Below are 24,656 nucleotides of genomic sequence, written 5' to 3'. Positions count from 1 at the left end.
GTTACACATTCATACAGGCGCAAGGTAATGTAGAAATGGAATTGTAAATCCAGCAATATTTTATTTGTCACCTTTTAGTAGTAAGGACGAAATTCAATGCATCTATAGTAAAACATAGAATGCAAATCAACTTGGCAGCACGTGTCACACTGTCTGATTAATAATTACTCAAAAGAGTTATAACTAATGCTGGCATACAATTACACGAGGCACACATTTTCAAATCTTCCGTAAATTCCGAGGAGAAGAAAAAATGGAGCTTACCATCAGAAGAGGAAAATCACGGCCTTTCATTGTCTGTTTTTCATTTTCTACCTAATTGGAGGAAAGGGGAGGGACTAGAAAAGAGTAAATACAGGCCTTCCATATGTATTTAAAAATTCAACAGGCACAGCAAAAGCAAATAACAAAGCAAGTACTAATTTGTTGTGCCACAGTTTCTAATTGATGGAAGTATTATAAGTAATTGTTTGTGAAACTGTTTAACTATTACAAGTTACTGTTTATTAGAACTGTGGTGTGCTTGGTTGATGCAAGGGACTACAACATTGACCTTGTGTACGTTTTACCGAGGAAACCAACATTTGATACAACAATTTGCACTAGAAGTATTACTCCTGGTAAAAACTCCAAATATTGCTCCCTGATTTGGGAATACTTCACCTCTAAATCATGCAGAAGAAATAAATTTCATCATGAACCTGACATGTAGGTGTAGCGTGTCTGTGCTCCAATACTAAGTTCAATAAGTTTTTCTGCATATCAAGAGAAAATTTTGCATGGGAAATATGTCTACTGCCATATAACTAAAAATACTAAATAATAAGAAAAGCCAATTGTGAAAAGGCATCTACAATACCTGCAAAAAACCCTATGACAGGTACAGGCTCTAGTAGCTTTTGGGTATGGTCAAGTCTTTTCCTGAAAAATTCACCAACCATCAGCAATTCATACTCCCCCACCCCAACCCCAACCCCCCCCCCAAAAAAAAAGCCCTAAACCCTTCAATGCAGAAGTAAACAAGCATGAATAGATGTAGCAGATATTTACCGTGTGTACTTCATAAAGAAAGGATCTCTCATAAGGTAAAGAGCCCACATAAGCTTCCTCCTCCTTAGCTGTCTCATAACCATATCAAGAAAATGAATTTAGAAAAATAGCACAAATCACTTTCAGACGCTAAAGGTCCAAATGCAAACTGCAGTGAAATACTTGGAGAATGAAATTGTCCTGTTTATACCAAAAACGACACAAACAGTGAGGACATTCAGGCATGCAAGAAGGTCAAACTCGTAAATCCGAAATGTTTACAGAATAAATCTCTCTCAGAATGGGATAAGTACACCCTGAGTAACCATTCCATTCATCCTTTGTAGTTGGCAATATCTTGCAGAGGCTACATATAGAGAAAGCAAAAAAGGCCCCCATTTTATGGCTAAGGTGAAAGATCCACAATAGATTTCAAGCAGTCATGCCATAAAAGCAACAGAAATTGACTCGAGATAAATTGACAACCTATTAATGTGACTAACCTCATCCCTCTCTTGGTTGGAAAGATCAAAAAGGGGGTCTTTCCTGATAGTCCTCAATGCAGTCACATATGAAAGAACACCATTTGCAATTAGGTCTATGGCCAGCGACGTAAACCATGGAAACCAAGACTGAGTGCCATTCTTTCTTATCAGTAACACATAAACAAGAGGCCTTACAATAAACATTACTTCCCCCATCAGAAACAAGCCCCCATAAACACCTTTTTCTGACAAGATGCTGGAAAGGCTAGGTTTCTCAGCTGTCTTAACTGTGATGACATAAAGAAAGAAAAGGATCGACTGAATATTCATGTTCTAATAACATTGTCTACTTAAAATTGATAAAAATACAATTACTTGGAGGCTCCATGATTGCTTGCTGGTGTTGAACCCTAAGCAACCGTGTCGGCTCAGATAACATCCTGGCATTCGCTCCAAACCTACTCAAAGCCGACAGTGCCCTTCCTTCAAGATTCCATGGGGCCTGACCATAATAATAAGTCCCATTAAGGTTTCCAGGATTGGCAAAGTGCCCTTGCCTCTGTTGGGAGTTATAAGCATCTCGTCCCTTCTCAATATTTACAGACTCTCCACCGTGCAAGACCATTTTGTACCCACTGTTCCAAAATATAGCTAGCCTAACTAACACCCTGTAACATTTTGGACAACCAAGTAATGGTGTCACTATGAACAGTAACAAATCTAAGTTATAGGTGTTGAAGGAAAGCCAATTATACATTCCCCTTACTTGGTAGCCTCTGTGGCAGCAATGAAGTTCCATTTTCTATCATCACCAAAAATTTGTTGAGCTGCAACTTCAACCAATGTTTCCAAGTCCTTAAGCAAAGTTATGCATAGTGAGTATGGGAAGGAAGAGGACTCAACCTGCCCAGTGTTTCTTTGAGTTGGAGTTGTCTCGATGATGTGTTCATGTACAGCAGTGATTATGCCCAAAAATGAAGTTACTGCAAGTAGACATTTATTATATCTATTTGACAGTTCAACTAGATTACCCCATTCCTATTAACCAAAACCACCAACGCAAAGAAAGAAAAGAAAATAGTGAAGCTCGGGATAAGGGGGAATAGCGGAAGAAAATAGTTTAAGAACATTACAGACTTAATATGACCAAATACAGTTTACAGCTCTCCAAATCAAAACAACCAAGTGGACAACAAGATTCTAATAATCCACATTCACCTACATTTTCATGATAAGGTATAAAAGCATTGGAAGATAGAAATAAGCTTTAAAACTTGTAAACTTGTTATATAATAAGAGCCAATGTTACCAAAATTTCACAAAACCTGCTTCTGGTCCAATTTCTGACTCTGAAAACCGTTCTGGAAGAAGCCATGTCAAGCCCTGAGCGTAAAATTCATGCAAGTGTATGAACAAACACTTATCAGACAACAATGGAAATCAATCTGAAAATGGATTAAGATTAACTATAATATTAAGGACATGAAAAAAGCACAATAATGAAACAGCTCTGCCCTTCATGAAGAAGAAAAAACTGGTATTTATAAAATTAATTTTTTTTTTTAAAAAAGAAGATGATCTATAACAAGAGATTTAGAAATTCTGCAAATGTCGAATTAAACATCTTACATGATACAGCAAAATTTACTGGTTATCTAAATATATTATAATTTGTATTAGACTAAATGCTTGGAATGTCAAATCAGAATCACCCAAAAATCATGAGGTGAAGCATCAGTTGAATGAGTGTGTTAAGAACAAATAATCTGCAAAATCAATTAAGTGTTATCTAGATTCAAATTACAAAGAATATGCTTATTTTAGCTTGCATCGACACCTACTCCCTCTAAATATAATATGGAAATCTACATTTCAAACAAGAACAATTAGTCCATTTTTTAGGTTTCAGATTCTAACTGAAAACCCAGCCTATTCTGACAAACTTATTATAGATCTTTTTAGTTATGTATTCTTTCATGCAAACATTCATCACTTGCAAGCATTAAAATTAAATTAAACCTAAACATGAACATCCCGAAACTATGCATTAAATGCAATCTGCACCGGATGTTCACTCCGACTCAAAGGATGCAGTACACCTTAGCAGCTTAATTATGGTTTGGAGGACACTGAAAGAAACAGCAATTTGAAGTACCTCAAACAAGTATAAGAAAAACAAAAGTATTCTGTGTTGTTACTGCTTTTAATTTCGGTCCCAAATTTTGATGTATTGCATCTACAGTTGCAACTGCTAGGCAAACTATGGCAGCGGAAGTTAAAATAATAACATGGACAACTCTTATCATGATCATTTTTTCACTAAAACAAGAAGCAAGGAAAACCATTGTAAAGTGCTTATAATAGCTCTAATATAGATGATAACCAAATACAAAAACATATAACATAAAAGAAAGCATACATTGGCAAGAGCCTCCAGTGAATGCACGTAGTCTTTATTTGCCCTGACCCACCTCTTGTAAGCTTCCATCAGAGGGGGAAAAAGAACAATTGGAACCAACAAGCTACTGTTTCATGCTTAACTGGAGAAGGAAGACAAACACTTCACCAATATAATTCGGAAAGAAAATAGCAGTTTACGATGATTTAGATTATTTCTGAATCCCATCACCTTCACTTGTGGAATAAAAACAACAATTTAAGCTATAAGCTCAGATATAAAAAAGTTGCATATCATTTTCAGAAGCACAATAACAAGGCAAACGAGTTAGGCAAATAGTAATCAAGATTACTTAAAAATTAAAGATCGTCAACTGAAACATCACACAAAACACTCACTGACTAAGTGCCTCAAATTAAAATTCCATGTTCAAATACACCCTAAACTCGATTCAAATCCTTCAAACACCAACTCAATTGTCTCAAGTGTAAAATTGAATTTAATATATCAACATTCAATATAGTCCAATCATCACATCCAAACGCAACTATCAGCAAGTATTAAAATGTAGGAACGTTGCAATGTTACACACCAAATTTTTTTTTTTAAAAAAAAGAAGCAAATAATGGTAGTACAACTTTGCTAATAAAGTTGCAAATTCAATATGAGGTAATACATTTTGCTGTTAATCTAGTACAGCATTTAACTATAGAAATTATATAATGCTAATAAAAAATTGCTGATATAGACTCATCCTCAAACACGTGATATTGCGCCGAAAGAGCGGGAAAAAGGCAGGAATTTAGCACAAAATTGTTGCTAATATATAAGAATTACAAGTATACTCGTGTATACATTTTCCAGTTCTGCTGCTGCCTCGGATGTAGCAAATAAAAATCCATTGAACTCAAAAACTTGAAGCATCTCGACTCTAGGCAGCCATTGCCGACTCGATAGTACATATAAATTTGATTAAAAACGTATACGAGCTTCTTTTCGAGAATTCAAATTTATCTTTTGGAGCTAAATATTAGCGGACAGATATAACCAAGGAAGAAGAAGAAGAAGCAGATTTTTCTGATAAATTATAATTTGCAGAAATGAAAATTAGAATATGAATGAAAGAAGAAAAAAATATGAAGAAATAATATCGAGATAATACCTGAATATCCTGGCTGCTCAATCGAACCTTTTTGGTCTTCAAATAAGCCTTTCTTCTTCTCCCTTCTATTTTTGGCATTTTGGAGGAAAACAAGGAAATTGGGGGGAAACTAGCATTTATAGGGGACAGAGGCAGAGATGGGCCACGTTTTGGGCTTTTGGATTCCGAAATTTCTATTCCACACGAAACAAAAGTAAATACTGAGCTTTCCTTTGTATAATTATTGTTTTTATCCATTTTTTTTTTACTTACTCTTTTTATTTTTTTCAGAAAATATGTGCTTATATGAGACACTTCACCTACAACGTTACATCAAGGTTAAATTCTTAATATTTATAAATGTATGTGTGTATGTGCATCACTATATCGATTTATGATTCGGAACATTCAAATCTTTCAAAACATAAAAAATTTATTACATGTAATATAACACTTCATGATTAACCGTTATTTCATTTTTATTTCCCAGACAAGTTTAAAGACAATATCGGTAATTTGGTATCAAAGTAATTAGGACATTTTGTGTTTTTTTTTTTTGTTAAAAAATTGGACATAGGTTTAATTGAAAAATTAAAACCTATAATGATAGTTTTGCTGGTTGTATTGCTTTATTTTTTTTTTTTTGGGGGGGTGGGGGGGGGCAACCATTTTAGTTCCCACAGCCATGCAATCTGCTTCACGAAGTCTTGTCATAAACTAAAGCATGAACATGTTTCTGGATTATGTTGCATTCATGTGAATTCTTGTCATAAACTAAACTTCCTAAGACATTTTCTAGCTCACCAGCACATTCAAAGGATTTAACCAAACAATTTTTTTTTTCAACGAACGCAAAGGATTAGACCAAATGACAGAATCTTAAATTGACCCATTCAAGATGTGGAATATACTGCATACATGTATACATTGTCTTGAGCACAACAATGGGATTTTTCAATACTGAATGTGTTCCTAAAGACTTCACTGAATACAAACACAGATGCAGTGGCATACAAAGCTCCAAAGAATGGCAATCATACTGCAATAAAACAATAGAGTACAGCTTCCAGCATTGTGTAACAGGCTGCAAATGCAGATTGAAGGCATGATCATTGCTCAACCCCATATTAATATCGAAGAGGCTAATCGAGAGCATATCTAACACCTTTCATCTCCAAGCCAATTATCCTTCTCCTTAGGTCCTGTAGGACCCTCTTCGCCGTAAAGCTCAGTTGGAAATAGTTCGAACAGGCTCTCCACTGTGAATCTAACCAAAAATGGAAGGTGGCTGATGATCTTATCTGCTTCTGATCTGGCATCATACACAATTGTTGGACCCCATTCTCTCATGTACTGTAACCACTGAGGTTCTGCAAGCACTCCATTTCCAAGGTATTCGGCTGCAATGATTTGATACCGAGTGCTAGAGTCTACGAAGTACTTGCTTTTAGCACAATCATTCCTGACTCCTATTCCAAGCTTTGTAGCTCCCTGCAGGTAGCAGCCAGCATGTGGATAACTTGCGTGGCCATGTTTTGATGAATACACAATCGGCTTATTATCCTTGATGAACTCTAACTCACAGGCATCCAACCATTCACCGCCGCTATGCTCAGAGAAGTAAACACTCCAAAGCTCACCAGTGAAGTTGCTTATCCGGAGAGTAAAATGCTCCCAATCACCAACATGTTGGCCTATTCGGTTCAGGGGAATATTCATGAAAGGAGCTTTAATTGTTGCTGGCCCATTGAAGGGGCAAAATATCCACATGACAATATCAGTGAAACTACCACCTAAGGCAGGTTTAACATGAACATACAGCTCCGTACTCTCCATGTTGCCGCACATGAGATAATTCCTCTCATTATCATCAAGTGCCAAATCCAGCCAATATTTGCCGTCATTTTCTCCACCCCTAGGTAAATTTGAACCCCTAGAGTCGATGGCTATCCCATCATCCTTTCCATCTTTATAGAGAAGGGCTCCATTAATGAAGAACCATGAAACTGATGAAGGTAAATATTCCTCATCAGAATGGAAGTAAACTGTAGGTCCATAGAGCTTAATGAGTGCATGGGTCTGGTCGATATTTGGCATTGCATTCAGAGAGGTGTCCAGGTTTTTCAAGCAAGCAATATTATATTCGTCTAGAGAGCTGAAGTATGAAGCAAAGAAGTCTGTCCAACTCAGTGGACTGCAGAAGAATGTCCCGACTGAAACACCTTTGCCAAACATGCCTCGTTCACAGGGTCTGGTGCTCCATACACGAAGTGTATCTGCACTAAATAAAATATCACTAGTTTCACAACTTGTAGTCAGATCAGCCCGAACGCATCTAACTTCCTCAAGCTCAGGCTCATCGGCATCATTAGTGACCACAAAGCCCATTGATCTGTATCCACTTGGAGCATTTGGTAGCCAAATAAAACCATGCCCATCATTACGAGAACTGGAGCTCCAAACTAAATTGTAGCTAAGAGGCTTCTTAAGAGCTGGAGATTCAGATGCCATATCATGACTTTGGCTATCATGAGTCAGACTTGCCACTTCTCTGGCAACAAGAAAATGGGCATGGAATTGTTTGTCATCTGACTGGCAATAATGACCTAGACTGAAAAAGCCATCCGGTATATCCACTGGCCTATAAAATGATACACCATCTGATTTTCTCCAAAACAGATTACAACTCCAAATCCTTTCAAACTTGGTGACTTGAGCAACTTCAATTTCTCCTAAGAATATTCTTCCTGTAGCAAAACCTTGACCTGCAAACACGATAAAGATAACATTTTATCAACCAGTAACTTAGCTAAAAGAACATATTTGCTCAAACAAACAAGTAATGGGGAAAAAAAAAAGTGAGCCAAACTCAAATAACATCTTTCAACTATTATTTCACCAAATTAATCAAATGGCCCACCCCCTCCAAGAAAAATACCCAAAAATAACATATGCCTTGCTTCAGAAACTGTGTTGCACATGCTTTAAAGCTTTGACAACTTAGCTAAATTAGACTCTCACTAGCCAGACAACATTACAGATACAACTTTGCATCCCAAACTTCACTATTCTCTACCAAAAAAAAAAATGATTGAAATACTGGTTCCTATTCCACTATATAAATACAAAACATAAATTCACCCCTAGCTTGAGTCACTTAGTGTAGCCACTTCAATTGGAAGGTACAAGAGTTAAGCAACAAATAAGAATTAACAAAGCAAAAACTTAAGCACAAATTAAATAAATTCATCAGCAAATCGGTTTTGACAGAGAATTTTCAGTCCAAATTTAAAATTTGTTCAAACATTTTTCAAATTCTTTCACTAGCTCAGAATGTTAATTAACCGTTCCCTGCCCTAGCAACTGCAGCAACTTTCGATCTAACAGCACCGTATATGATCTTACCGAAGATCACAAAGAATTTGCACAAAATTAGGTGCCGATCATATGAAGAGACAGCTATTCCTTGTTATTATCGTCAAATAGAATTTCATAGTGCATTTTTACTCCTTCGTGAAAGGCTTGCATGATTATAACAATTCAAGGCAAAGTTGATCAACAAATTTTACCAAATCAACAGAAGAAAAATGAACTTCGGGGAGATTTTACTTCATCGTGAACCTTTTAACTCAAATCAAGCAAACAAGACTATTGCACTCAAGAATAATCAAGATCAAATTTTTTTGTCGAGGAAACTTTAAAGATACCTTGAGGCCATTGAGGAATGGGTGCAGGCAGGGTGAAAGGCTTTGGTTCCACTAGCAACAATTCATCTTCGTATTGATTCTCCCAGCAGCAATACTGGGACCCCAACATACTTCTTCTTCTTCCTCAAAACATCAAAGAACTCAAGGACCCAACAAGTATTTCTCAAGCCTTTGGCTTTCAGCTAGTTTTATTCTTCACAAACTATAAAATAACATAGCTAACAATATTCATTGTTAATAATATGCAAGAATCCAAGTAAACAGGGAAAAACAAGAGTGATCTCCTCTGCAACAACAGTTTTTTTTTTTTGGGTCTCCTCTGTTTCCTATGCAAGGATCAAAAGTTGCACAGGTTACAATAATTAAAGGAAGCTAGTGACTTTTGGGGCCTCCAATTCGTTGGTAAAGCAGATTTGAAACAGAGTTTAGTGGGTGTACTTTTCCGTGGGAGGGATTGAGTGAGGAAAAAGCAAAGACTCAGAAAGAAGACGAGCAGAGCTTTTCTCTGATGGCAAAAGAAGGTGGATTAGGGACTTTGGGACTTGGAGTTGGTCCTCCACCACCACCTCCTGCTGGGGTAGTTGCTTATATGATGTTGAGTAGAGAAAGGAGTTGTATCATATGAGAAGTCAGTTGCATTTTTGGCACATCAATTTTGGAGGCGAGCAAAAAGTGCCCAACAACGTATGTTGGAGGTGTTTGGTTTGCCTTTCACATTCTGAATAGGAATCATAAACCCCACGCCACCATGGATTCAAATTTTCGTCATTCTCTCTTGACCGTTTGGTTTGGAATCGGAATGGGCTTCAGCCGACCAACAAGTTAATTAATTTGAGACTCAAGTCATAAATGTGAGGAATGAGAAATACTAAAGACTCCAAGCCATAGAGATGAAGGAGATAGGGCAAGGCTTAAATGTCAAATGGAGAATCTGATTTATGCCGCTACCAGCAAAACAGAGTATTAAGAACAGTATTTTAATTTCAATTAACAAAGTATTAGGGGCGATACCTATAGTTGACCGACTAAACAATGGACATACATGTATTGTGAATTAGGATTAATTTTTATATACTACCAATATAGAGGTTTTTTCATGCAAGAAGATTTAAATCAACGTTACATTGCTACTACTAGTGAAAAAAAGTCTTTATATTGATAATACATATAATATTAAGGATTAATCTTGTATACACTGTCAGTGTATACACAATCACCGATAGATATATGACATACGTGCAAAATTTAAATTTAAAATTAAAATTTTACTCATGTGTCATCCATCCAATCATAATAGTGTATACACTGACAGTGTATGTAAGATTTACTCTAATATTAATCCTTATTCATTTTGATATGCATTTCTGATGATACCTGTCTACCAAACGTTCCCTTAAAAGTACGGATAACAGCCCAAAGAAATAAAAACATATTTCTAGATTAGGTCATTGGAAAAAAAAAAAAAAAAAACTATGTCGCGCATCATGTAATTGGTCTCCTCAGAAATAAAAATATATTTCAATTAAATGGCAACATCTCGCTAAATTTCGCTACAACTTTTGCAAAGCCAACGTTTTGCGTTACCAACTAACGCATTAGTTAGATATTTGATGTTGAATAAATTGTGAAATGGTAAAACTGAAGACATCCTCTCTCTCTCTCTCTCTCTATATATATATATATATATATATATATATATATTTGGGGGTTTTTTGGTTGGGGGGAGGGGGTTCTGCCATATGCTGAGCATGCTTGTATGACCACTCAAAATATTACTAACAAGAGAAATAAAAAGGAAAGAAAAATTGAGCTATCTAAAGTACTCCTACAAAATGATTATTTATTTATTTTTCTAAGTCAGTTTCTGGATCATCCTTTTAGATGTTTTTAGGCACACATATTTTTACAGTCAATTCAAGGCCCTAATGCATATATTTATATTTGAAGTGTTTTGAAAACATGTTTTCAAAACACTCCACCAAACAAATAGCCAATTGTCCTCTCTTTTTATTTATTTTTAAAATTCTTTTAAGTATAAATGAAAGATCTCGAATCCTAAACTTTTCACCTACGTTCTCTTCATCCATACCATCCAATCAACCCCTTCCCCAAACGGCCAACTATCTTAGCCAATTTATGACCAGAAAACCTAATCCTAATCTTGTGGATATCGAAAGTGGGAAAAGGATTTTTGCTGAATTTTATATCTCTTTCGTCTAATAAATTATATTGCGCCGCCGTACTTCACAGGTCAAGAAAAATAAGTTTGCAGACACCAAACTATTATGGAGTAATAATCATGAACTTACTAAGACCTTACATTCTAATGGATGATCCTGCGTTGCGTTGTGCTCCACATGCAAAGGGATAATATTTTATGTAGCATATCTCTATAACTTTGTATATTTCCTTCTTGTTTTTATACTTGTTCCCTCGTTTTGGCATGACAAGTTGCAGGGAAACTATTTATCGCATGCCAAAACCAACAAGCCTTTAGGCCATTTTATGAACTCCATACAAATGGATCAGACTACTGAATGTAGGTGGGAATTAATGATCAAATGTGACATATACAGCTGGCAATTCTCCTTCACAAAATTCTAGGCTTCCAAAGTTGACAAAGCCATAGGAGAAAATTCTTCTCTTTGGTTTGGTATTGAACGAAAGTAAAAGTCGATACAATTTTACACGCAAGTAGACCATAAGATAAGGGAGAGTTGAACAATTTTGGATGATCTTTCTTATTTACTTAGCCAATATATGATGAGTCATCTTGAAGTGTTAATGATAATTCAGTTTGAGAAGTTCTTCCTGAGGTCTAAGCTAATATGTGGCACAAAACTTAAGGGTAAAATATAAATTTTTAGTGATTTTTTTTCCCTTATTAATACATCGTCTTCATCTTCAACAGAACAATATTTTTTTTTTAAAAAAAAGTAAGAGATTTTGAATTCAGAGTTTTCTACTTATAATTTCTCTTATCTTACTATCCAATTCAAACCTCCTCCAACACCACAATACCTGACAAAATAAATGGAAACTTTTCCACGGCTTTCTTGATTGATGATCACCATTTTTCATTTGTCAATTTCTCCTGGAGTAAACGGTGAAAATGAGCATAATCATAATTAGAGCATACAGTTAAGAGCTTTATGATTGGTAACAAAGATTCATTGAATGTGTAACCTAAATAAGCAGCTTCGATTCATGAAGATCTTTAATGATTCGTTGAAAGGTGCCTTAGATTGTACCGCGAGAACTAAAATATATATATGTGGTCCTTATTTTAATTCAATAATAATTGTTCAACGTACGTTTCGATCATTAAAAGAAAGCTGCCTAAAAACATGTGATTAGTTGGTTGCAGCTTGAGTTTTAAGGTATTGAGGATCCTTGTATTGTATTTGTGTCATTGTATGAGGAGGATCAGAGGCCTATGTAGAGGTTATATTCTCATCACAACACCGTATTCCCATGATTAATCGAAAGATTTTAAACGAAAGGTCGACTTTAAATCCATTTTCTACTTCCAGCCTTTGATCGAACTTTTTAGATTAACAGCTGGTAGAGTTGCTTACTTTCTCACATTTGGGTATTCCAGTTGTTGACATCAATTTATGGAGTGAAATTTAATCTTCTGAGGACGGAGTGTTTAAATTTGGCAGCAATACGCTAGAACTAGAATGAAAAAGACCTCTATAGGACCACCTAAAAAAAAGGGACCTCTATCAATACGTGTTGTGTTAATCATTGGGGAATAATCCATAATGCCTTGGTGGAGATGCCATCGATATTCTTGGTACTGGTCAACTCCAATAATTGCAAAATATTTGCGTACGAAAGCAGAAAATCTTCATCTTTCTTTGTTTGTTTGTTTGTTTATTTTTTTTTGTTTGGTCTTATTGAATACACATGAAACAAATCTAGTCTAGTGGCCTCTAGCTGAAATCCAAGAAATGTTTCTATGAATTAGGTGTTTTTGGGATATGTTTTTTCAAAAACTTTACTATAACGGCGTATGTGAAAAATAATTAGTGTAGAATAGTCCATTTAAATTAAATATTTTTTTAGATGTACCTTGAGGTGTTTTAAAAATATAAAATTTTATTTGAATAATCTTAAAAATTTGAAAAATTTTCACCCTTTACCATTGCCCCTCTACTCCTCCACCGCCACATTAGGCCTACCCCTCCCTCTCTTGTCCCTCTCCCTCCCTTGCCCTGCAACTCCCTATTTCCTCCCCCCCTTCTTCTTTGGTTGCATTGGCCGCAACCAGATCGACTAGAAACAAGAAGGGATGGGAGAAAAGGAAGGAAATAGGGAGGAGAAAGAGAAAGTAAGAAGGGAGGACGAGGGACGAGAGAGGAAGGGGGAGGAGAAGAGAGGAGAGAGGGACGAGGAGAATAAGGGAGGGAGGGAGGGAGAAAGAAGGGGGAGGATGGCAATCAGGGATGGTTGCGGGTGGGTGGCTGGTGGTGGTTCATTTTAATTTTAATTTTAATTTTTTAATATATTAAAGTGTTTGTTATTTTTAAATAAAAATATAATTAAATCGAATCAAATTCGAGTAGTGCTATATTTAAACCCGAACTTGACATACGTTAGTATTTCTGGATTTCGATCAAGCATGGACACGGAGGCTCGAGATCGACTCGCTTAACTTTGTGACGGTACGAATTTGACTCGTTCGAACTCATCACTTCTCAACAACCAAGCAATCAACCCAACCAGACACTCATCTAAAAAAAAAAAAAACACACACACACACACACCACTTAAACCAAATCATAGTACCAATAACAAAAAATTCCATTTGATAAATTACAATAGGATTAATCAATCTCACAAACCCATAAAAGATTTTAGTTATAAACAAAGTTCGGTTAAAACAACTAAAAGAAGGAAAATTAAGAGTGATAAGAAGCTAAGCAAAGGAAGGGGAAAGAAAAGCAGATCAGGACAGGGGAGGGCAATCGATCAAGCATGGAGAAATTATAAGAAGACCTATGGCTGGTTTTGATTTAGGGATAGGAAAAATAAAGAAAAGAGCTATGGGTGGGCCAGGAGGTGGGAATGACCGCAGATGGAAAGAATGGAGAATTTCATTGCAAGTTGTTGGCGGTTGTTTCTTTGAGGAAGAGAACGGCAGAGATTAGTGTTTTTATTTTTTTATGTCCCTGAATTTACTTCTTAGCCCCTTAGTAATAATATACTAGCAAAGAAGATTTCACCTAGTTGCCTACCCGTATTTGTAATTTCACTACATATTATTAAAAATAATTAATTCTTTTTTCTAAGACTGCTCAATAAAGCTCGTCGAGGGATCGTGCAATCTATTTTAGAGTTCGAAATCCATTCGAATGTCCTATTAAACAGCTCAAGCTCAAAATTGAATTCGATCAACTAAAAGTTTGAGTCAAATTTTTGATCGAATTTCTTGCAAATGCCTAATGAACAACATGATTCATTTAAACCCCTATTTTTAAGATTTATTATTTTAGATTTCACAAACAAAAACAGTAACAACTAATAGTAGAAAGTCACACAATCTCTTGCAACCATTTATCTTTGATCACCACGAAATTTCATCTCAACCATGCACATCATTTTCATTTTTTTTTTCGTCAAAACATCATTTCCATTAGCATGACTCTTAAATCTGCGCTAAAGAAACACACTCCACATCTTTTTTGAGATACAAGTGGTCACGTTCTATACTACGCTGTATATATATATTGGTGAGAGGAGGCCACATGCACCTTATTTCGTTGGGATGAATTTGTCGAATGGCCCCTTTCGCCCTGTGACAGGATGCGATTGAATGTTAGATTTATGTATCATGAGCATCATTGAACCTTTTTGACAAATCAATTATTAAAAGAATTATAAAACTAACCCCTCTTGAATCTTGTTTGCAAATAATTACACCAAACCTAGCATAACTAACAAAATTTTAAAAATAAAAAAGATTCCACTATACAAGCATTGAGTTTCGGCCTTTGGAGGATAGGGATGGGTTAGGTGATTCAAAAAACAGAGTGTAAATAAGAGATATTTAATTTGAATCATTCTATTTGCACTTGAAAAAAAAAATTTGAGTTCCTACTTTGAGGGTAAAATATAGGCCTGTCAACGGGTCAGGTCTGGGCCAGAATTCATTATTCCGGGCTCAGACCCGGTATACTATATCGGATCCGGATTCGACCCGTTTACCCGGTGGGTCTTCTACTCTATGTTCCGGATCCGGATTCGGATCCGACAGGTCTCGGATTCGGGTCGGATCTACAAGCAAAAAAATCTATCAATACTTACAATTTCTAACAAAAATGAGAAAAAATTATATTTGTAAACTAATTTCTAACTAATACAAAAAAAAATCAAATTGACCTTACTCAAATACATCACCCTAATCAAATTATATTGATAAATAGATATTTTAAATTATTAATTCATTTATATCCGGATCTGGGTTGGAATACTATATTCCGTATTTGACTCATTTTTTTGTTTGACAAAACGGATCCGGGTCGAGATCTGGGTAACAGAATTAAATCCCTATCCGTATCCGTATCCGAAATAATTTGATAGATCCGATCCGAGTTCTGATCTAGACCCGGACCGTTGACAGACCTAGTAAAACATACCATGTAAAACAAAACTAACCAATCTTTTTCCTTGATCACTTGTCCCATTGCTTCGTTGTCAAAGAGGTGGGCGTAATACCTAACTCGTTAACCTATTGAATGAGACAGACTGAAGAAGTCCTTCCCTGTGTAGCTAAGTGAAAACTGCACATAGAAATTATTTGACAATTGCCAGTCTTTTGTAAGTTAAAGTGGCATACATTTCTGTAACTATTTTTACCTATACATACAGAGCTGACTATTGACCCCCCAAAAAGAAAATAAAAAATCCTCTTGTGGGTCTCATTGTTCGTACATGATGCACGTTTGCCTTAAAAATGAGAGGTGGTGAGTGCAATGTCAATTGTATCCCTTGGTCAATGTCCATTAAATAATGCACTACAGAAAAATGTTGAGAAAGATTAAACAAAATACAAAATAAATAAGGCTCGTTTAGCTTGTGGATTTTCACTCTTAACTTTGGTGTTTTGAAAAATAATTCCAATAAAAAGCAGAAGTTTTTTTTTTTTTTTTTTACTTCTACGGTGTAATAGACCAGACATTTATAGTTTACCGGCGAAATGAATGGCCGTCATTTTCAAGTGCCGCCCCTTTTGGAGTTGCATAAGATACACATGCTGATTATTAGTAGTATATTCGAAGCCTATACAATATCGACAGCCTAACGAGGCCAAGATGTATTGAATCATTCAACGACAGTCTTCAAAAGTTGCCCTGTCTGTCAATTTTTTCTAATAGAATAAAATTAATTACAAAGTGAGTTAGTAATTGACTCTAGCATTTGCTGCTAATTACAAGTTTTGGTTATCTGGAATGACAAGGGAATGAATGATATATAGAAATATTTTTTTGAGTGGCTCAAAGCTCGTTTAGATTGTTATTTTCTAAAGTTTTTCTTGAAAAATGTATTGCAGATATATATGAGATAAAGGATGATTGAAAAATATGTTTAACAAAAATTTAAAAATTTTTTGAAGAAAAACTGCAATTCAAAGAAGTTCTAAATTACTGTGTACAAGTTAGAAGTTATAATTAGCGATAAAATGGGGTCGTTTTTTGTAAAAAAATTTTAGTCAAACATGATAATTAACAAAATTGCACATCAAGTTAATTAAGAATTGCTCTCATCCTAATCGTACTTTCGAATGATAAATCCTATAATTCATTCTTTTCTCTTCTGCTATCAGATAATTCATAATATACAAGTTACTTGTGAACTGCATAAAATTTTTGGAATCACGATCCAAAGTTGTTGTCGAATACTTTGGATAATTGATATCAGTTGATTTATTTTTTTGGACCAGTTTCCAAGTAGGACAACCGAACGTGGATCAGATTAAGTAAGCTGGCCCTATGTACACAGCCCAAGAAAGCAGCCTTTTTTTTTCTTTTTTCCTCTTTTCTCATCTATAGGATGAGCATGTCCTTTTAAGCAATTTCATTTCCCTATAGTTCTCTCTTGTATGGTATAGAAGAGTATCCTTGACCAGTAAAAAAAAAAAAAAACTTTTTACTTTATTAATACATGGAACTTTAAAGTAAAAACTCAAATGAGATAAAAATTACAAGATATTCTTTTTTTTTCAAGTAAAAATCATGAACGGATCGTAGTACAAAATATATAACCAAAAAAAGAAGAAGAAATTATTAGACAAAAAAGGACCGTTGACAATTATCAACAACAGTTGCTTTGAGTCAATTGATTATTTAAGATTCGACCACAATATCATGCTTTATTTGGTATGACTAAATTGTATCCTCGTATTCTTTGGTCCTTATCCTCAAAGTCATGTTGGCCAAGGAATGGCCTCTCTATGATTCCAATTTTGCCGGAGGTCCCTGAAGTGACTTCACCAAGGAAATCACTTCTCGAAGCCTTGAATGAAACCCAATCTTGATGCATCTCCTCCAGCAACCTGCCCCACGAGTTGAAAAGTTGCTATTGACTTGACTTTCCGAATTTTCATTGTAGGCTGATATTTAAAGTAGCCATTTGACTTGTCATTGGCTCATTAATTCAGTTATGATTAGTATCCAGCTTTAAAATCCAGTCCAAATTCCAACCCCAAAATATATGGCCTGTCATCAAAAGGTAACAGATATTTAAAGCGGCTGATATGGTGGTGGAAGAACAAAAAAACACAACATAAACAAATTGCTCAGAAGTATAGTTTGCTTCTGAAGTATTTTTCTCCGTTCACGTTCTTGCTCGTCGTCCTGATTTCAGACGGGACGGCGGGTGAAGAACTTCCGTTCTAACAACTAATTGTCTCTTTTTAGGCACCATAATAGCTTGCATGCAACGGCCTTGTTCTCGGTTTATTATGTTAATTGATTAGCTTTTGCATTCTGATTTGCATTCTGATTGTAGATTTTTTACTGATAAAAAAAGTTAAAATCTGTTTTGCTGATTCTGATTATTCTCAATAATCAGTTTCTTATCAGATTTTGCAAAAATCCCGAGAACAAGGCCAATAATGTCTCCACTTCCGTTCCAGCTCCTGGAACTGAATGTAATATCGGCTCAGGATCTGGCACCTGTGTCCCAAAATTTACGTACATATGCAGTCGCATGGATGAATCCTGAGAGAAAACTGCGTACAAGAGTAGATCAACAAGGCAAAATCAATCCCACCTGGAACGATAAATTTGTGTTTCGTGTGGATGAAAAGTTTCTAGATTCAGAAACCTCATCGGTCATGATCGAAGTTTATGCTATAGGGTGGCTACGTGACACCCCTGTTGGATCAGTAAGAGTGCTGGTCAGCAACCTCATTCCTCAGAATGTCCGAAAGACGAATAATTCGCAAAGGCGTTTTGTTGCTCTTCAGATTCGACGTCCATCAGGTCGTCCACAAGGGATTTTGAACATGGGCGTCACGCTTCTGGATAACAACATGAAAAGCATGCCTTTGTATTCAGAGCTCAGTGCATCTGCTGTGGGGTTTCAGGACCTGATGGGCGTAAAAAAGTACAAACAACGGAAGAATGAGAAGAATGGTAATGATAATTCCGATCAGAAAGAAGAAAAGATAAAGCTGAGGCGAACGCAAAGTGATTGCACAGAGGTTAAAGAAAAGGGAAACAAATGGAAGGGGAACGGAGAAGGCTCAGTATACAACAGTTCCGTAGTCGATGGCCCTACAAGAGGTGGTTCCTCATTGAATGGACCAAATTTGAATGGTTCTGAAATTGGGGTTGCCAAAAATGGATCAATGTGCAATTCTGACGTGGGGCCATCGCCTTCTGTGGTGGCTGCAGCTGTAGCCAGGGGATTGTATCCGACGCCATTGCCGAAGCCTCATGATCCAGGGAGTTCTATCCTAGGAGATTGGACAGCGGATGATGCAAGTGCTGAAGGGCTAAAATCGAAGATTGATCGATGGAAAATGGAGCTTCCTGGGAAATGTGACAAGACTCCTAATAGTTACCAGAAAATTCCGAAGGAAAAGGAACGAAGACAACATTGGAGAAGGCGGAAAAGTGCTAATGAAGGCAGCGGAAGGTTTTCGTGCTTTGGAGCTGCATGTGGATGTGAGTTTACTATTGTATGTGGAGCTAATAATGGTGGTAGGAGGAGTAGATCCCGGTTGAGGAGTAGCAGTAAGCATTTGGCCAATTCAGAGTTAGATTCTCAGTTAGTTTCACAACATGGGATCCAGTGAATTCGACCAATTTACTTTTTAACCGGATGGATGGAGGAATTATCTCCAATGGTTCATGGTGAAGATGTTCCCACATTAGAGCCTCCACAGTCGTCATGAGGTTGTAATCATCTCAAACAATTGATTTTGAAGATGTAGCCTCCAATGCTATCAATCTGATTCATTGTTATATGTATTTATATATGAAGAAATGCAAATACTGTAGATGTTTGATTCGGCGGACCATCAGGCGCAGGAGGTGGTCCGCATGAGTCCCCAAGAGCAAAGATGAGGAGTTGATGGATGGCTCCCACTTATGCTCATTACTCCCGGGAGTTGCTACTCTCCTTACAAGAAAATGATGATGTAGGTGTGTACTATGACTTGAAATGATTGTCTGGTCGTCATGTACTACAATATTAGGTTTTTGTTAGTTCCTGCTGTGATGAAACTAAATTGTATGTAGCAAAGTTTGTGTATCCAATTCATGTTTGGATTTGATACCTAAGTATTGAAATACACAAATCTTCTTGATTTCCTTGCAGCAGTAAGCTTAAAAGAAGTCTCTTATATTGCATTTTTCTTCCTTGAAGAAGAAAAATCTGCGTTTGAAAATTTTCTTCTTCCTATTTTGGTAAAGAATAAAAGAGAAACTTGGCATCTGTTTATTCTTTTGTAGAAAAAGTAAGGACGTGCCAACAATTGTCAGGAAATTATTCCAACATGCACGGATAATTGCTACGCCAACTCGAGAGAGTGATAAGGGTCCAATATATAGTGTGCAATCAGGCTGATTAAGGTTTCTATGCCAGGACAGTAACATAAAATGTCTGTTAACATCCAAAATTTGCACGCTCTAGAAGTTCCCTTTGCAGAAGAACTAACAGAACTGAAAAGATTTAGATGTATTTTAGTGTTTTTGGAGAAGTAGGAAAGGCTTCAGCCAGGGAAATAATTCTGATATGGGCTTGAGAAAAAAGACGAAGAATAGAAGTGTACAGAAGTAATTGCACGAACAACATAACTTGACAGTGTTTTAGGTCTTTTAGCTTGCATCTTCCCTTGAGCAAGCATGGAAACAAAAGAAGGCAAGGAGCAAACTAATGTAAGCCAACCCTTTCTCTTAGCAAATGCTTGATTCAACTCTCACTAAACCTTCCTGCTCCCTACAATGCATAGACAGAAACCATCCATGTCATTTGTAGCTATTTTTTAAATGAGAAAACTTAATGAAAATGACAAACACTTAAAAGCACATCAGTCATGTGACTACCAACAACATTGGAATTAGAAAAGAAAAAAAAAAAAAAAGAACACTTAACAAGAGTAATGTATAGGCCTCGCAGAATTATACATGTTTTTAGAGTAAGGCCATTGGTAGGAAAGGTTCAATAAATTGGGTATTCATTATACAAAATTTTGTAGGCTGCAAATTACATCCTTGACTCTTTTCCTTTCATTGAGACGACATACACATTTCCCCTTGTTCTTCCACATCTCCTGATGAGGCAAAATTGTATACTTGTGCACATAATTCTTAGCCTTTCTTGCCTAAGCTGAATTTGTCTCACTCCCAAGAATCCTCTTCTTTTGGGATCTGCTCTTAATAATATTATGCGGCTTATTTCCATGATTACTTGCTCCACAGACAATGGTGAACTCAAATCCGTAAGCATTTCCAAAACAAGAAAACAAGCCTCCATCTGAATGTCTTCGTCCATGTCCTCTGCCATCTGATCTAGATCTCTCAAATTTCCCTTCATGCTTTGGTGGAAGTGAAACCTCCTTCCTCAATTTCCCCATACCTGAATTCAACCCCTTTGCAGTAGCTTCCTCAACTGTCATTTCTTCCACTATGGAGTTCCCAATCTCTTTTCCTTCAGCTGATTCTACTTTTGCAGCCTGTCGCATTGGCCCCTTTCTTTCTGCCATGGGTGGAAGTGATTTCCTTGCTATTTCTGCAGCTACAATTGATGCTGATGGTCCAACATCAGAACATAATTCTGATCCATTTCCTGTCGAACCATTGAGCAACGATCCATTTCCATACACCAGAGAACCATTGCATATGGAGCCTGCTTTTAATGGAAACTCTTCATTAAACTCGCTCCCCAAGCTATATGATCGCCATAGATGGATTTTCTCATTCATTTGATCATTATTCTCCTCAGTAACAATCTCCCCATCTTTTTGTTGCGCGCTCATACTATTCAGTTTCTTGACTAAAGCGTCTTGATAATCCCTGACTGAAGGATTCATTTCTCTACGTAGAGGCATGCTTCTGTTTGCAGCATCCATTAGAGCTACGCCCATATTCAGCATTCCCTGAGGATTCCCTGAAGGCCGACGAATCTGAAGAGCAAGGTATCTTGTATGATTCCTGGCACAAGGGGTAATGAGATCGCTTATGAGTACGCGAACCGTGCCTACAAGCAAATCTCTAAACCACGAAACCGTGTAGATTTCAACCGTGATTGCAGCCTGATCAGATGAGAGGAATTCTGAATCTACGCGAAATGCAAACCTCTCATTCCATAAAGGATTTGTATGCCTTTGTTGATCGACGGAGGTTGTGAGCTTTCGGGAAGGATGAATCCAGGTTATTGCATATGTTCGCATTGATTTGGAGATGGGGGCCAAGTCTTGGGCGGATATCAAACTGATGTTTAGGACATAGAAATCAGGAGGTTGTAAGCTGATGTCTGAGTCGGTGATGGTGGATGAGGTGGTCGGAGTAGGAATTGTTGGGTCCATTTCACCATCCACCTCCCTGAACACGACGGGCCAGGTTTGACATTCACGCAGGAAGAGAGACTGTCGAGGTGGTGGTGTTGTATTGAAGATGCATGGTCGAGAGCTGTTAGAGAAGTTGGTTTTAGTTGATGCTTCTGGTCCACTATTTTCTTTAACTTTTGTTATGGTCTGAAAAGTTTCCTGCTAATTCCATAAATTTCCCCTGAGATTTTTGATAATTTCACTTAGCACCTTTAACATTTTAAAATTTCACTTATCACTCCTATTTTCAAATTTTTATAACATTGACAACCCAATTCAAATTATATGATTAAAATACTCATTTTAGAATAAAAATAATTTCTTTCCAATAATGCCTTTCATTGCCTTAATTTTTTAAATTGTAAGTATGGTAATCATATGTTAAAAATAAGGACAAAAAAGTATGACGATGTTCTTTTTTTAAAAGAAGAACATATAATAATTGCAACCATAAACAATATACTATTTTAAAGTACAAATAAATAATAAATTTTTGTTTAACATGTTTTCAAATTATAAAGTAATTTTTTTCTTTTAATGTTTGTCTATTTGGTACTCTAAGGTCACATAGTAAGACATAAACCCGATATTGTTGTTTTTTTTTTTTTTTTGACAAAAATGTAGATTTCTGCTACAAAAGTGTTGCAATTTAGGAGGCTATTTATAATTTAAAAACTTCAGTGTTTGTCCAACCTTTATTTATTCATATGTTTATCACATGCCCTTAAATTATCAAATGAGAAAATTCTTTCTTTTTATGTAAAATATTTTGATTGAATCTAATGAATTTTATGAACTGTTGAGAATCTTTAATTTTTATTTATTTGAATATATGGCTTGAAAATTTAGGAAAGGGGAAAAATTTTAAATTACATTTAGAATTTATTTGAGTTGTTTAGAAGATAAAAAAAAGGTTATTTTTCACATCTTTACAATATTTTAAATAGTAAGGTATAAGTGTCTAAAAATTTTTATAATTCACGGTATGTGACAATGTGAGTTGTAATTCATGGTCTGTGACATCAGAGAGAGGGTTCTACTTCAATCCAACAGATGACATCCTATTTCTGGAAAACCAGTAGCCGATTTTCGCTCTAGCAAATAGAAGTGATTCACTAGTTTCATCTCTGCCCCTGGCTCGTCGTCCTCTAAGCAGGGAGAGACGAGCTAATTCATCTGCCATTTCTGCCAAACCGTTTTGCTCTTCCAAAAATGTCTCTTGATTATGTTCCTTTCAAGCTCCTGGAGATCAATATCCTATCCGCCCAAGACCTTCCTGCAGTTTCCAAAATGTTGCGCACATTTGCTGTTGCCTGGATTGGCCCTGATCAAAAATTAAGCACAAGAATCGATCATCAAGGCCACACCAACCCCACCTGGAACTACAAGTTGGTTTTTCGGGTTGACAAGAAATTTCTTCGGAATGAATCATCGGCAATAACAATAGAAATCTATAATGTTGCATGGCTGCGTGACCTTCCGATTGGAACAACACATCTTTTCATCAACCACATTTCACCTCCTCTGATGCCAAATAGTCCAACTATGCGATCTGTTGCTCTTCATATTCGTCGCCCGTCAGGGCATCTTCAGGGAATTCTTCACGTTGGAGTCAACCTGATAGACAATGGGATTTCAGACAGCCCCCTGAGGAGCGAAATCAGCGCGTTCGCTTATGAAAATCAGGTCATGGTACGGAATGATCATCAGAACGTCCAAGAAGAAAGTGTCATAGAAAATGCTCAAGAAAATATTGAGCACAAGGATTTTCAAATCCAAGATCAACCCTCCGTCAGCCAAAAAGCATTGTCTAATGATGATGTAGTCTCGAGCAATGAAGGTAGCAATGATTTGAAGAATCAAATGCAATTGAAGTTGAGGACGAGAAGCATGGCCTCAACAAATTTATCATTGGGTACTGTCATGCATCCTTTGCCATCAGAGGTTGCAGATAACCTGAAGAAGGGATTTTATACCACGGATGCGGATGATTATGGCAGCTCCATATTTGAGAATTGGAGCGAGCCAAGTCATCGTCTTAGTTTGAGATCAAAAAATGTGGAATGGCCATCGGAGGAACAAATTCCACTGAAAAAAGATCATGAAGGCCACAAATTAAAAAAGCACCACAAGGGCCACAAAACAGACGATCAAGAGGGCCATAAAGCTGTTCGACCAAAACGAAGGCGGCCCTCGGATGGAGGAGGATTATTCTCGTGCTTTCTGAAAGGTTTTGAATTTACTTTTGTCTGCGGGTCTAAGAATATGACGAAAGAAAGAGAGAAGATTCGTCGTCACCATAAACTTCACGTTGACCATGCGGAAGAAAACATGCACAGGTTCTACATATGAATTCTTGACTGTACAGGTTCATGCACAGCCACCGATCAGCTACTTATGCATCGTTATTCAATGGCAAGATTGTTTATCAAGTTTTACATTTCTTTGGTGTATTTTTTCCTTCCAATTTTCTATTTCTAATTCTCTTAGGTGATACACAAACTAGATATCACACGCGATTTCTGCATATTTCGTATACAGCATTAGTTCCTTTTATTCTTCCTCTGATTTCCTTTTCTGAACAATTGAGGATTGACTGCTGCAGATTTTGAGTAGTACTACACTTAGCTGCTCCACAAGCATCAGAGGTTATTATGTTGATAAAATTTTTGTTGTTACGAGTTCAATAATTATTTCTAGATGATATGTGATGTCATTTTATAATTTAAAGAAAAGGGCCTTCCGAAGTGAACAAATCATTGTTCTCTTGGATTTATTTCTGGACCAAGTGAACAAATCATGGAGCATGTATAGGAATTATGCAGCAGGAAAA

General features: G+C 36.5%; 2 protein-coding genes across 2 annotated transcripts; both read right to left on the bottom strand.

Annotated features, from left to right (window-relative positions):
• Window positions 1–404: 404 nt before the first annotated feature.
• LOC113783440 (peroxisome biogenesis protein 16-like) lies at window positions 405–5,150 on the bottom strand. The gene is made up of 9 exons (XM_027329577.1): window positions 5,075–5,150; window positions 3,934–4,054; window positions 2,840–2,897; window positions 2,281–2,497; window positions 1,890–2,182; window positions 1,533–1,801; window positions 1,051–1,118; window positions 860–921; window positions 405–755 (listed from the first exon to the last, which is right to left on the bottom strand). Exons 2-9 carry the CDS (start codon window positions 4,000–4,002, stop codon window positions 694–696), a joined length of 1,098 nt encoding a protein of 365 aa, XP_027185378.1. The 5' UTR covers window positions 4,003–4,054; window positions 5,075–5,150; the 3' UTR covers window positions 405–693.
• A 762-nt stretch (window positions 5,151–5,912) lies between these two features.
• Window positions 5,913–9,491, bottom strand: LOC113783398. The gene is made up of 2 exons (XM_027329523.1): window positions 8,761–9,491; window positions 5,913–7,818 (listed from the first exon to the last, which is right to left on the bottom strand). The coding sequence occupies exons 1-2, from the start codon at window positions 8,867–8,869 to the stop codon at window positions 6,212–6,214; spliced, it is 1,716 nt and encodes a 571-aa protein (XP_027185324.1). The 5' UTR covers window positions 8,870–9,491; the 3' UTR covers window positions 5,913–6,211.
• Window positions 9,492–24,656: the final 15,165 nt, after the last annotated feature.

The sequence above is a fragment of the Coffea eugenioides genome, chromosome 9, assembly GCF_003713205.1.
Source record: "Coffea eugenioides isolate CCC68of chromosome 9, Ceug_1.0, whole genome shotgun sequence".
Taxonomy (NCBI): Eukaryota; Viridiplantae; Streptophyta; class Magnoliopsida; order Gentianales; family Rubiaceae; genus Coffea; species Coffea eugenioides.
Note: the sequence above shows the minus strand (reverse complement) of the source record. Positions and strands in the feature narration are given on the sequence as shown.

What these genes read in the sequence shown, in the direction of transcription:
- LOC113783440 (XM_027329577.1), bottom strand. Translation starts at nt 4,002, where the DNA reads ATGGAAGCTTACAAGAGGTGGGTCAGGGCAAATAAAGACTACGTGCAT. An exon ending in CACTGGAGGCTCTTGCCAAT is followed by an intron (nt 2,898 to 3,933) that starts GTATGCTTTCTT and finishes TTTTACGCTCAG; the next exon opens with GGCTTGACATGGCTTCTTCC. An exon ending in TGTCATAGGGTTTTTTGCAG is followed by an intron (nt 756 to 859) that starts GTATTGTAGATG and finishes CTTGATATGCAG; the next exon opens with AAAAACTTATTGAACTTAGT.
- LOC113783398 (XM_027329523.1), bottom strand. Translation starts at nt 8,869, where the DNA reads ATGTTGGGGTCCCAGTATTGCTGCTGGGAGAATCAATACGAAGATGAA. An exon ending in CATTCCTCAATGGCCTCAAG is followed by an intron (nt 7,819 to 8,760) that starts GTATCTTTAAAG and finishes TCGTGTTTGCAG; the next exon opens with GTCAAGGTTTTGCTACAGGA.